This window comes from Kogia breviceps, chromosome 2, assembly GCF_026419965.1.
Source record: "Kogia breviceps isolate mKogBre1 chromosome 2, mKogBre1 haplotype 1, whole genome shotgun sequence".
NCBI lineage: Eukaryota > Metazoa > Chordata > Mammalia > Artiodactyla > Physeteridae > Kogia > Kogia breviceps.
The window spans coordinates 97,047,359-97,061,386 of record NC_081311.1 but is presented as its reverse complement, the minus strand read 5'-3'; the positions used below and the strand labels follow the sequence as shown (position 1 = coordinate 97,061,386).

At 45.8% G+C, this 14,028-nt stretch overlaps 1 protein-coding gene across 2 annotated transcripts in view; it reads right to left on the bottom strand.

Moving 5' to 3' along the window:
• Positions 1-13,024, bottom strand: part of CCDC93 (coiled-coil domain containing 93) — a 93,684-nt gene extending 80,660 nt beyond the window's left edge. Inside the window, exons 1-4 of one of the 2 annotated variants that reach the window (XM_059052541.2) lie at positions 12,830-13,024; positions 8,649-8,762; positions 7,091-7,185; positions 187-298 (exon numbers count right to left, since the gene is read on the bottom strand). In XM_059052541.2, coding sequence (XP_058908524.1) covers positions 187-298; positions 7,091-7,185; positions 8,649-8,762; positions 12,830-12,871 — 363 coding nt within the window. In that variant the 5' untranslated portion in view covers positions 12,872-13,024. The remainder of the gene's footprint in view (positions 1-186; positions 299-7,090; positions 7,186-8,648; positions 8,763-12,829) is intronic. The other variant, XM_059052540.2, reaches the window with a different exon arrangement.
• Between the last annotated feature and the right edge of the window lie 1,004 nt (positions 13,025-14,028).

The window sequence follows — 14,028 nt, the reverse complement described above, 5'->3', positions numbered from 1 at the left end:
AGTGACGGTATGAAACTAGGGTAGACTGAGTACTGGCAACGTTTTGAGGAGTGTCATCATGTTCTGCTGCCACCAAATCCATACCACACCCGTCAGATCCAGGATCTAGGCCAGACGGCCCAAGAGGCAGACCCGTTACATGAATTCCAATGTTCAGAGGACAAGAAACCCCACAGATGCTCTTACCTGGACAACAGGAAATATGTGAATAAAATCCATCCCCTGGATCTGGTGGGGCTCCAGCTGGTGTGGACATTTCATTCTTGGCAGGACGGACACAATTTTTTCTGACAGAGCTCTGCTCAGAGAAAAACAACAAGCCAAGAGTGAGAACACACCAAGTGGCTCTTAAGACATCTCTCAAGTCTGGCTGCAACCCAGAGGGATCTGAGGTTTCTCAATACCAGACCATGACCATATTTCTCCTGGCTGATGGCAAATTGAGAAAAATAAGCACAACTTAGGCGTGTGTGTGTGTGTAAGGACACAAAACTACCTTCATCCTTAATTCTAAGATCTTGTTCATCCTACTTTTTATATTAAAATATTTTGTTTCTTGATGTTATGGCGAAGTTTGAGGTGGTAGCTATTTTTTTTTAACATCCTTACATGGTAAAATAAAAAGTTATTAGTGCTGCATATTCTTTTACATTTCACTTCACTGCCCTACTTTTTCCAAGTCTGGAAACCATTAGGTTAAACATTAAAAAAAATGTTCTAAATATCATTCAAGCAACAAATAATTACCAGACTCTGTGCCAGGTGCCAATAATATTAAGACAAAACATGAGGCCACATGCTCAAAAAATTAAAAATAAATTAAAAATAAATAAATAAATAAATAAAATAAAGTTCTCTACTCCAATACAAAATATTTTTGAAATAAAAAATAGCCTTTAATTTTTTTGGTACTCTAAAATTAATCCTAGGTTTGGGGGAACCACACGCCCTCACTCTTCCTTCCAGAGAGAAGGTGCTTTCCACGTCTCACGAGGGACACTTGATCTCTCTCCTACACCTTGCTCAGCCTTCTCTTGGAGTGGCTGGAGGAAGAGAGCAGGAGTCAGGCTCCTGGAGGCCCAGAGCACCGCCTGCATCAGTCAGGAGCTGAGCACCCGCCCCGCTGGATGCACAGCAGAGCCCTGGCCTGGGCGGGGCAGTTTTATGGCAGGAGTGATAGAGGGACTTGCGTGCAAGTGCACTTCACCACAGATTTAAATCTTCTCTAACCAGCTGCTGTTTGATCTCCAATGGTCTGGTTCCTATGTCTTATACCTTAATCGGATCACATTCAAAAGGAGAGAATAGAGGTTATTTAATGGGTCCGCTAACCCCCAAAGCCATGGTACGTAGCCTAGGAAGCCTGAGAAACAAGTCACAAGCTGTGGCCTTGTGAGGCCATGTGGAGAAATGGGAGCTCTGGCTCAGCCTACATGGATAGTTTAGGTTATACCCCATCTAAGACACTAAAAAAAAAAAAAAAAATCGTAGCTAGTTACAGCAGCTACTGTGGCCTCATCTACAAGTGTCAGACTTTCCTCTAATAGATGAAGGCCCTGCTGAACAAGGTCACCAGGTTCTTATTAGATGCTTCAAATATAGTAAGTTTTGGGTCTATCTATCAAAAGTATTTCTTGTTCAAAGAAATCTTGTATACTTTTGTCTTTCTGCAGTTCCATAATCCTTCTCAGGGGACAGATACCCTTAAGACCGACATCTAACTCAGGCCTGGATGAGAGTACTTACCTTACCTATGTTCCCTTTGGTATGTTTCATGCCCTCACTCTTGGTAGGAACCAAGGTAGCAATCTAGGGACAGAAGCCAAACAGCTCCCAGAGAATGATCCCTGGAGAACATGCTACAAAACCATGTTTATATCTACAGTAGCTTTACAAGGTGGGACCAAGGTTAAAACTGCTGAGTGGAAACAGTCACAGCCCCAGCTCCACTGATCACAATATCAAGTCCAATAGGTTAAGAGAAAAAAATTCGGAGAGGGAAGACTGATCCCTGCTGCACACATTCACAGAAGGAAGGACTACCCACCTCCCAGGAGAGAAGTACACGGGAGGACATTTTCACTGCAGACAGAAGGGGTGTGTGTGTAATTTATCCAAAAGGTCTGAGACGGGGAAGGAAAGTGTCATCTGACTCCCAGCAGCCCCTGCAGGCCCTCCTTTCTGAGCAGCCCGTCCTTAGGACACATGCATCTTCTCTGCCACGAGGTACATGCCCTGCCCCATTGGGGAAGCCTCTGGTCGTCCAACTCTTCCTGGGGCCCAAACGGGACAGTTTAGTAGGAAGGACTGGCAAACCCATTTGGCAACATAGCTAAGGCTCTCTCTCTGATAAGCTTTACTTTTTAATGTGATTTCCATAAGACGCCCACTGCTTGTTCCTTAATTTCTTTGAAACCTGTGAGGGGAAGAGATGGATGGCCTAATTGGCCCTGCTCCCCAGACTCCAAGCTTAGCAAATGAAGATGGTCCCCAGCTCCGGCTTTGCGTCCTTGCTCGGGGCAGGTCTTCACTAGCCATTCACATCTTGGTTCAGCAGGAGGAGAGCGCCCTCTGGTGGCTACAGATCTGTGAGTCTGTGCAGGGTTAGTGATTGGCTACAACCGTTCAGCAGCTTACAAATCACCATGCAGCCAACCCTCCACTTTCAGACAAGGTTCTCCCCCGCCACTCCTCAGAGGCGGCCCACTCTCCCACTTCCTAAGGGCCCAGAGGGAAGGACGCCCAGGGTCATCTCAGGGTTTACAACCCTCTTAAACCCACTTCCTAGAAATGACTGCCAAGCCTGCAGTGGGGGTGGGGACCAGAGGGAAACAGGCCAGCTAAAGGGGCAGAAGTCAGCAAGGCTTCTTGCGGAAACCTACCAGCCCCCATTCGGCTTCTCCCTGGAGCTCAGAGGAGATCCTCTGACTTTCTGAAAATCAGGGAACATGACAGTCTCAGAGGTCACCCAGATGGGTTTCCTAATCTAAGATTCCTCATCTAACAAGCCCACGCTTCATTACAGGTGACTGGTTTGATTCCTTTAGTTTTCTAAGTGTTCAGTGCACAGTTTCCTCCTCCACTGCAAACAGTGTGAATTAAACCAGGGTCTAAATTCCAAGTTCCATCACCGACCACAGAACTTCTGGCAAGCCACCCGGTCCCACTGGTCCAATAATCCCATCATAAAACAAGGCGTAATCCCTGTCCTGCCTGTTCAAGGGTTGCTGTAAAGGTAAAATAATAAAATGCGTGTGTAAGTGCTCTGCACACAGGTGGCTAGTAAATATGTGCTGTAGAAGTGAACCCACTTATAAGCCTAAAATCTCATTTATGTACCTCAGAACACAGCACTCTGTGGTAATGGGGTTTTAGGACAGGCTGGGGATAGAGGGTCGAGGCTCATGGAACCCACAAGAAAGCAGGATCAAGAAGGAGGACAAGGTCCCAACGGAGCCTGGAAGATAACTGTGCGCTGTACAGGCAAGTGTGCTCCTCAGAGGTGCTGCTGGCCCCCCCTTACAGCAGCTGGGGTGTGCGGAGGCACTGCAAACACACGGCAGTAGAGTCTGATCTGCAAGTAACCCGAAACTTTCTGGGGAGGACCCCAAACACTGAACATATTCCGAAACCAAACAGAAAAGATTTTTGGATAATTCAGTGCCCTATGGCTATGCCATTTCTCCTGCAGATGATAAAAGACCCAACTGTCCGATGCACTGCTAGGAGTCTGCTGGGCCTTTACAAGTTAACCCTTGTCAACAGCTTTGCCTTCAATTGTAGTTCACAGCTGTGCACTTAAAAGCTACACATCAAATACTTACCAGGGAACATAATACACCCTCAACCCCTTATCCAAACCCTTTAGGAGCAGATGTGTTTCAGAAGTCAGAATTCTTTAGATGTCTGTACCTTAGTATACCTAAGGGGCATATACTGTGTATTAGGTAAGACCCAGTGAAGTCTAGAGCAGCACCCTATAATCAAAGAAATGAATATTTCTGCAGTAAAACACATGAGTAATCATATACATGGGATCAGTAAAGACTATAAATAACCTTAAGTCAGTTCAGGTCATGTTTTACTTCCAAATAAGTTTTGTATTGGCACTTGAAAGAAAAAAAACCCATTTTCAGTGTTATTTAGATACCAGAAACACAGATAAGGGATTGAGAATCGTAGCCCAGAAGGAATGCAATGGAAAGATATCCCAGAACATTAGGGGTGCCACAGGTGTAACAAGCAATCAGCTCAAATTGGAACAGAAAGAGTCTTCAACCAAGAGTGTACTCAAGAAGACAGTGAATTCATGTTAGTCGACAGACTGATTAAGAAGCTGGCTGATGTTCATTACAGGTGAAACTACATGCTTCTCTGTCATCAAGAAAAAAAAAAAGGCAATCAGAAACACAAGGGTAAAAAGCTGTATAAACATGAAGCAAATTGCAGTGTGCTTGATTCTCAATGACTTGCACAGACCATCTCCACTTGCTCGGGCCAAACACTTCCGAATCACCCTCAGCTCCTCTCTGACTCACACTCCAAATCCAATGTCATGAAATACTGTTGGTTCTACCTTCAAAATAAATCCAGAATGCCACCACTGCTAGCCCACCGTTCAGGGCACCATCATCTCCTGGGAGGATTACTATAATACACTAAAGAATCTCCCTGATTCCCCTTAATTCGGTAATCAGACCAGGGTTGCTTCTTAAGCATAGAACAGATTATGTTCCTCCTCTGCTCAAAACCCTCAAGAATTTCCCATCTCACACAGAGTAAACCCCAAGTCCTTACTCTGACCTACAAGGCACTGCACCTGACCTGCCCCCAGGACCTCTCTGCGCTGACGTCCTCTGCTCTCCACTCCGCACTGACGTCCTCTGCTCTCCACTCCGCACTCCAATGCAGGCAAGCTTCTGCTTGGGGCCTTCATGGTGGCAGTTCCCCCTTTGCCTGGAAAGGGAGAGTGCCCTCGTCCCTCAAGTCTTAGCTCTAATATCACCCTCTCAGTGAGGCCTACACTAACTCAAAACAACTACCTCCTGCCCTCCGTCCCTCCTCACACCCCTTCCCAGTTTTAATTTTTTTCATAGCACATATTATTTCTATATATAATTTAGTTATTTATTAAATTAGTTTTTGGTCTGTCTCCCCCAATAGACTATAAGCTCCATGAAGGCAGGACATTTTTCATTAATGTATCCAGAACAATGCCTGATTGTTCAGTAAAGGTAGGAGTTTGATATTTACTGAGTCTATGAATAAATGAAAACAGATTGCTTTTGACTATGATACATTGAATATTCTCCTTTAAACAGCACCATTATGGTCCAAAAGATTACAGTTCCTTCTTTCTGACCCCATCACAATTCTCAGTTCTTACTGTAAATACCATTTATAGATTTGCTTTTAGAATTTACCTGTAGATAAAGCATGGACAATTTAACTGCTATTACAGAAGACACTATAAATATTATACTTGAAACATTATAAAAATGATGTCATGATGGTACGTGGAGGCCGAAGGATAGAAGGAAAGATAGAGATACTAAAACGGCTACTCAGTTAGGACCTAGGAGAAACCATCTTATGTTAATGGGTCAAGAAATAGAAGCTTAAGTAGATTCAAATTATGCAAGTGATCATAGAAAAACCAGAAAACAATTAAAAGAGTGGAAGATGGAAGACAAAGGGGATGTAGTGAGTGGTACACGTTAGCCAATTTCCTCCTTTCATTAGACTTGAATGAAACAGACTGTATACATAGTTGGAGATATATTAGTGACCACTCTGAAGAATCTAAAACCTGGACAGCCAGAGATGACTGTTTCCAGGGAATAAAACTGGGGTGTAAAATGGGAAGGAGGAGAGACATCAGCTGGATGTTTTGCTCCCTTTGGTAGTATTTGAATTTTTTTTTTAACCTTCTAATATGTAACACCTAAATAAAAACAAACAAAAGAACAAGAATACCATCTACCTCTGGATTGAGCTGGACCGGCAGGGAGCAGAGCCACATGCCTGGACTGTACCCATGTAGCCACATGCCACATCCATAGTACCCTCCCAGTGGAGGACTTTTCACTGCAGGTCGCTGGACATGATGCCACAGCCCCACACAGGTGTTAGGACACAGAGCCCACTACTCATGGCCGGGCACTGATGACAGTATCTCTGTGTCAAACAGCATGTCCTCCTTAACAAGGATCCAAGAGAGGCCTTTTGGTCTTAGTGTTAAGAATTTTGGTGATTCACAGGGACCTATTTTTCTTCTACTGTATGGAAACTGTAAATTGGGTAATTTAGCATGTTTTTTTCTTCTTTTCACAGTGAAATCTTTGTCCCACCCTTGGAAAAACAGGGCCTTTATGGCCCCTCACAGGTGTGTCCCTTATCCCCAACTCTGCCTTTTGTTTCCTTTTCTTTTCCTTTAGCTTTGCTTCACTTTTCCAGTATTACTGCTCCCCATGCGTGTTTGTAAACTATCTTTAATCCGTTTAGGGGAGGATAAGGCTTCAGAAAAGATGAGGAAGTAAGTCACAGAATCATACAGATCTGAGATCACAAACACTCTTTCTTACAGAAAAGAGAACTAAGGTTTGCCTAAGGTCACACGGCTGCCCAGGGCAGGGCTGAGCAGAACTGGGGATCCCAACGGTCTCGTGAAATCACCAAGCCCCTGTTGAGCTACAGACGACCAGCCAGGGCACCCTCCCGTGACATCTCCAGCGAGGAGCCCAGGCTGCCTTCGCTCGAGGGCAGGCAAAGTGGGGCTCTGCCTTACCCAGAGGCAACGGGGAGGGAAAGAGGCCCCTTCTCTCACCTATTCAACTTCCATCCACATTCACCGCCTTTGGAAAGAGATACATGAGCAGTCGACAGAAACTGTGATCAAGGAAAAGCACTGGAAATAGCCTATATAACATTAGAATAACATTAGGTGACTCTCATATGTTAGCTGTGTGACCTTGGCTTCTTTCAGCCTATAGGTAAACTGTCTAACACAACTTCTGGCACATAGCACACGCTCAGGAGTTAGCTCTTTTCTCCCCCTTCAGTCTCTTCCATGGAAAGCCGGATAACTTACATTTTCTGACCTATTGTAGAGTTCTCCTGAAAGAGCAAATCAACATCCACATCAAAGTTGCAAGTGGTGATGCACCAGGTCATTCCTCCTACCACCTGAAAGACACAAAAAAATACCTATTTCCTCTTCCTACTTTGGGAAGAGGGGAATAAGTGGAAGGTAGATAAAATATAAATAGTTTTTATATACAAAATTGGGTACCCTCAGAGAGATAATACGTGTCCTGACTCCATCCACTACAATTCACCTAAGCAGCACTGATGAATACTGTAAAGCTCTCTGCAAAGACGGGAACAGTCTGTATCTGCACTGTTTAGTACAGTGCTGCTAGCCACATGTGGTTACTGAGCACTTGACTCATGGCCAGTGGACTGAGACGCTGACTTCTATTACTAAATGGACCTATGATGCATAGATCCTCTTCATACTGATGGGACAGACATTAACTCTCAGCTGGGTGAAGTCTTAATCCAATTATAGGCAAGTGCCAGAGTGCAGAGAAATTATGGATTTTATGGACCAGATATGTGGGTAACAAGGGTGACATTCTGTGACTCATTACTTAATTTCCATACATCTCATTTTTTTCTACTACCTAAAGGAGATGAGAAACCTTGCTCTAGTTTTGTCATGGGATTTCTCTGAGATGCAAATGAGACTAAGGCTAAAAATCCATTCTGAAACAAAACATTTTTAGACACAGAAAAGAACAACAGTGAATCTTATCCCTGGCTATACTGTAGACTCATGTGAGATGCATAATAAAATACAGATTCCAGTGCCCAGCCCAGACCTAGCAAACCAGAATTTCAATGGCTGAGGCCTAGATATCTGTATTACAAAAGAATCTGTTATGTGCAGCCAGGGCTGTGGCCCACTGGAGGACTCAATGCTTTCTTCTACAAGGAAGCCTTCCCGGCCTGCCCCAACTGATGTGAATGCTTCATCTCTGTGCATAGTTCACTGTGGCACTTAATGAATTGTGTCATTTTGTCTATGCACCATGTTTTCCTTGCCTCTCTTCCCTACTCTTTAGAAGTCAGGCTCTTTGCATATAAGGCCTTTGTTCTTATCCTTGTGCCCTCTTATCCTTATGCCTTGTGCATAAGAACTGTTTAGGTTCTGCTGAATTAAATGACTTCATCCCATAGTGACTTCTTCCTCCTCTAAATCCAGCGTTTACCACCCACGGAATACCTGGCAATTGTCTGTGAGTGCCCCAACTTGGGATAGCTCCCTATTAGCTCAAATTATTTTATCTTACATAAACTTCATCTCCCCACCCAAGCTTTAAGTTCCTTGAAAGAAGGAACTATTTATTTTGCTTATTTGTATATCTCAAAGCTTCATGCACAGAAAGGACTTCAAGGTGTATTGACTGATACATGATTATTTTCTTTTGATAGGAAAGTTGAACACTTCCATAATGAATCTGAACCCATGAGAAATGGCAACAAGCACGTAGAGAAAGTAAAAACACAATCTCTTCCTCCTTCCCACAGTAAACTATGCCGTCCTGACAAAAACTAGCCTAATGCTTAGAAAGACTTCATCTTACCTTGTCAAAAGGTGACAAGCCTTTAATTCTTGCCCTGAAATACCCAGCTGCAACCAAGAGCTCCAGAATCTCAGTCAACTTGACATTTTGTTCTTCATCTTCTCTTGTTTCTACCTAAAACAAAAGCAAAAGGCTGGTAAAAAGCTACCTTGACTAAAGGAACACCAGGTGTATTTCTGATGCCACAATCTCATCGCCAAGGAGCAGACAGCACTGGCTGTTATCACAGCATTCATGCAGGAGTGTGGGGACACAATGCTGCCACAGTCGCACAGAACAGGGTCCCTGGCCCTCAGCCAGCTGTCAATCGTCACAGGTGGGGCAAGAAGACGTGCACAGGTAGTATGGACTGTTCATCAGGCGCTGAAGGAATCCAGGGAAAGGAAGATTCCAGCACATTACCGCCCTGTTCTCTAACATGTGATTTGTATGGCAGGCTTCTCGACTGGCTTATGAACTCCTTTCAGACGGAACAGGTAGTTTGTTCTGTTTACGTTTATACTCATCTTGGTCCTAGAAGTTACTGACAAGAGGGGCAAGAACAAAGAATTCAAACATGTGTCTCCATCTGCACTTTGATCTCTACAGCAAATATAAAGAAGGCTTTCAACCCAGATATATTACAGACAGATTACTACCACATAACAGGGTTGCCTTAAAAATAAAACATTCACTTAATATATTTAAATAAGGATTTTATTTAAATGTTTTAAATGAATATCCTACCTTTGCTCTCAGGTTGTTTATCTACAAGTTCAATATATCTGAATATTCCAGTACTTTTGCCTCCATTTACTTTCCTGAACTGTACGTTTCCTGACCTCCATTACTGCAGAAAATAAAAAACGACCTCTCGACAGAAAGCAGTGCCAAGGTCACCTGTTTTAAAATCTCATACCCACCTCTGGCTACTCCCGTACCCAACAATGCCTGCTAAATCTTCCTTAACTACGCAGCTCACATTTATCCTCCCTTCCCTTTTCTTTGTACATTATGCCAGGACAATGGCAACTGCCTCTCAATCTTTCTTCCCCGTTAACTTGTCTTGCTCATTCCTTCCTAAATCACAGCTTTCTCATCATCCCTCTTCAGCTCAGCCCCCAGCCCTCATCATTAAGGCATCATTCACTGTCTATCAGATAAATTCCAAACGTCTTGCTTTGGCATTCAGATCTTGGGCTGCAACCTATCTTTTCAGCTTCATCCTTTACCTCCTGCCAAAACAATACAGACATGGCTGTGGGCAACCTCAACAGGCCCTGCTCACTCATTCCTGCACGGCTCCCCTGATATCCTCTAACCACCCAGACACCACCTTCAAACTCTAGCTCCTATTCAATGTCAACCCTACAGATTAATGTGGTCACTCCCCTGCACTTCTATTTTATTTACAGTCTGTCATTCATACAGTTATCAACCTCTTCTGAGTGAGATGTCTGGTGTTAATGTACACGCCAGTCTTTCCAAATAGACTATGAGCTGGTTCAGGGGAGGACCCATATATTCCATATATTATCCACCCAGGTTTACTCCTCTGTTCTGAACAGCATTAGGCTCCAAGAACACACTTGTTAAATATGGAATGACATGCTCAAACATTACATAAAGTGCATGACCTAAGCCAGTCACGTATTAACAAAATGTTTTCATAATCATGATACTGATAATGGAAATTCAAGTTTATTTAATTTATTTATTATTTTTGCGGTACGCGGGCCTCTCACTGTTGCGGCCTCTCCCGTTGCGGAGCACAGGCTCCGGATGCGCAGGCTCAGCGGCCATGGCTCACGGGCCCAGCTGCTCCGCGGCACGTGGGATCCTCCCAGACGCTCGAACCCGTGTCCCCTGCATCAGCAGGCGGACTCGCAACCACTGCGCCACCAGGGAAGTCCCTCAAGTTTATTTTAAAGTACAAACTGCCAGGAGAAGGAGCACACATGTTAACACATAGCTGAACATGAAACTATTAAAGTGACTGTTAATCTCTTGCAATGGGCAGTGATGGAAGAGACAGCCTTGCAACACTGCTCATTTTACTTCCCTCTCAAATGACCCTGGTCTGGCCTATCAAAGATTCTGAAGGTTAGCATTCACTAATTCCTAGGAGACATGCAAAAGTAAATATTAATTATTCACACATTCTCTTCCTTGGCAAAAGATCTGTGATGGTTGAGAACCATCTACAAGTCAAGAGACACAAAGAGAGAGAGAAAATAAAGAATAGTTATGGTTCATAAAAATAGAATAGAAAAGGAAAATGGGATCATATAAGTATTTTCTTAAAGCTCCCGGGATGTAAAACAGGAACCCTTCATTTGTTCAATCATTTATCATGAAAACACTTCCAAGAAGAGGACAAGACCTCTGCAGAAGGGCATCCCTGCCTCAACCTGCACCTAATGAGCACCCACCGCCCACACCACGGCAGGTGCCTGGCCCATGCTTCCCAGCCACTTATCCCACGAATGGAGAAGTGTACTTTTGCAATGCACCCTGCGAAGTAACTTTTTAGCACGAGACAATGAATGGAGAACGTTTACAGGACTCCAAATTCAATTCACAGATTAACACTAAAACAAAACGCAAAAGGGTCACTGGCTAATATGCAGGGAATGAAAGAATATCCTCTCTTTAAGCCATAAAAAGTCACCAGGCTGGGTAATACATCCCATTGTTAAAACTAAAATTCTGATAAAGATGAATGCTGTGAGCTCTTAAACCAGGCACACTAAATTATCAGTTGTCTGATACTGTAGTTCACGTAAGCTGGAAGGCAGGGCCACGTCTAACTGTATCTCTATCCTTTACATACATACAATAAAGGGCTTACAAAATTGAATTTAATGAATTAACCGGACTAGTGACAGCTTAATGACGTATTCATATGCACTGGTCTTTGAACGAAATGATAATAATTGGATTATTAGATTCACCCTGTTTGCCTCCCAATTGCCAGGAACTTGGAAAAGTGATAAATTAGACCCAGTCTCCTGACAGTGAAGGGTTAAGCAAAGGACAAACAGGGGCAAGTTGCTTTTTATTTTGGAAAGACTACTGGTAGTACAGTGGGACAATGAAAACGTCAGAAAACTTGCTAGGTTTTCTGGAGATAACAAAATGGATTTGCATTCTGGGAGCACACAATGACAGCTTAAGTCTGTCCTTCCATTACTACACCTCCAGCTTTTATGCACAGAACAGTGATTCCCTCAATTAGTGGTACTAGTGGGATTTAAGAACTAAGGATGCGGCGAGAGGGGAAAGAAGCAAGATTGGCCACAGGCAGCTAAGTGTGAAGGGACCACGCACCATGTCAAGGAATCAGTCCCTCTGACAAATGCCTGCTTCAAAACCCTAGAAAGGGGACAGAGGTGCAACGTGGATTCCATTTCTTTCAAGAATCTAGTAAACTAGACTAGCTTTTGAGTAAATCAACTGCAAGAGAGGACATGCAAACCACCTAGCTAAGTGATATTTGCAGCCAAAAGGAAATGCACTTTTCCTCTCCTCCCAGGTAATGGATATGTAAATCCAGAAACCGTTGATCATCCCGTTCCTCAGGACCAATTGAGTACTTAATAACAAACACCTCCCTTCTGGACAAGCAGCGACGGTTTCCGCCCGACCACTCCGCACGGCTCCCAAACTTCCTCCCGCCGGCCCGGCGGGGCGTGGAGACAAACGCAGGGCGGCATTCCCTCCCGATACCAAGGCGGCGGGTGCCGGCCGCCAGTACTCCGTGGGTCCGGGGAGGCGGCAGCCGGCGCCACAAGGTCACCGCCCTTTGCACCAACCCGAGCCCGGACCGTCCCAGCGCGCGTCTCGTGACTACTGGGCGCAGCACCCCCTGTCCTCGAGGCGAGCCGAGCGGCGCCGGGGATCGCAGGGGACTGCCGGGGGAAGCCGGAGAGGTGGGACCCCGGGCCCCGCGGGGCCTGGGGCTGCGTCGGCGCAGGTATTGGGCTGGGAAGGCTCCCTCCGTCCCGGGAGACACGGCACCGGCTGAAGTTTGTCCCCGCCCACGCCCACACTTGCTCGGTCCCCAGCTGACAGGGCCGGTGCTCCCGGTGGTGGACACACCTGAGAGAGAGGGCGGGGCGCCCTAATCGCAGCCGACCCCGTGGGCTCGGCCCTCTTTCGGAAACCCGGACGTGTCAGGGAGGGAGGGAGGGGTTCCTTACCTCCGGGAGACCCTGCCCTTCCGGCCCCTTGGGCAACCCCATGATCTTGTCGGACCTCCGTGCAGCGGCAGCGAAGCCCGCGGAGCGTCCGGAGGAAGCTGTCCCCAGCCCCGAAGCTGCTACCGGGGTGGAGTGCAAAGCGGTAACTTCCTCCCGCCGCCTCCGCCGGCCGGGAGCGCCCCGGCCCGGCGGAGCATGCGCGTTGGGGCGGCAGCGCTGCGCGACTACGCCTGCGCGAGGGCAGGTCCGGGAGAGGGCCGGACTTGATCTGGCGCGCGAGCTGCAGTCCAGGCCGCCTGCCGAGCTCCAGGTTCTGCGGAGCTTCGCGCCGGGGCTCTGCATTTTCCTCGAGGTGCTTTATAAAAGGGATTATTCCTCTATCTTGGGGAAATTTTGCATCCTGGTTCCCGTCTCTACTTCTCACGGGCATCAGATGCCTCAAGTGGGTTCGGTCCTCTCCGCGAACCGGACTTCGGAAGCCCGCTTGCTTCCGGGTCAAGGCTTGAGCACTGATGAGCTTGGCGATTCAGACCCGGCTGGTTGTGGCTCAGAATCGGGGTGTCCCCTCATTAACGCGCACTTGGGCAAACTTCTTGATATACGGACCAGGGAACCGAGTACCCGAAGAAGGATTCTCCAGCTCTCTGCCTCCCCAGTGTCCGAGCCAGTGCATCGTGTTCCCCGGGAACTCACCCCCACCATGCCCAGTTTCAGGTTCTTCCTGAGGAGAAGGTCATCTCTGAGAACGCGACTCCGGTATTGACGGAGGCTATGAGCCCCTTGAGGTCAAAGAGGTTGTGTGTGTGTTCCTCTCTGCATCCCCAGCATCTTAAAAAGTAGGTACTCAGTTAATGTTTGTCCTTGAAGAAATTCTTTGTGCCTTTCGTACTACTCCTGGAGTTTATCCTGACAGAACAGAGATTTCTCTGGAACCAGAGTATACAAATTGTTGGAAGCATCCTAAGAATGACCATTTCCTTTTAAAATGTAGCTGGTAAATATTGCTAACAGTATTTAGCAGGAATTTGAGAAATTTGAATATGCAAATTAAGGTGCTATGCGAACTCTCTTGACTGTGTTGTGTGATATTTTGCTCTCACCCGTGAAGCCAGTGAAACTCGGTGTCTAAGGTGCCCACTCTCATAACTTCCCAGATATGTTATCTTTGTAATCTTAAAATTGTCCTCCCTGAGATGGTA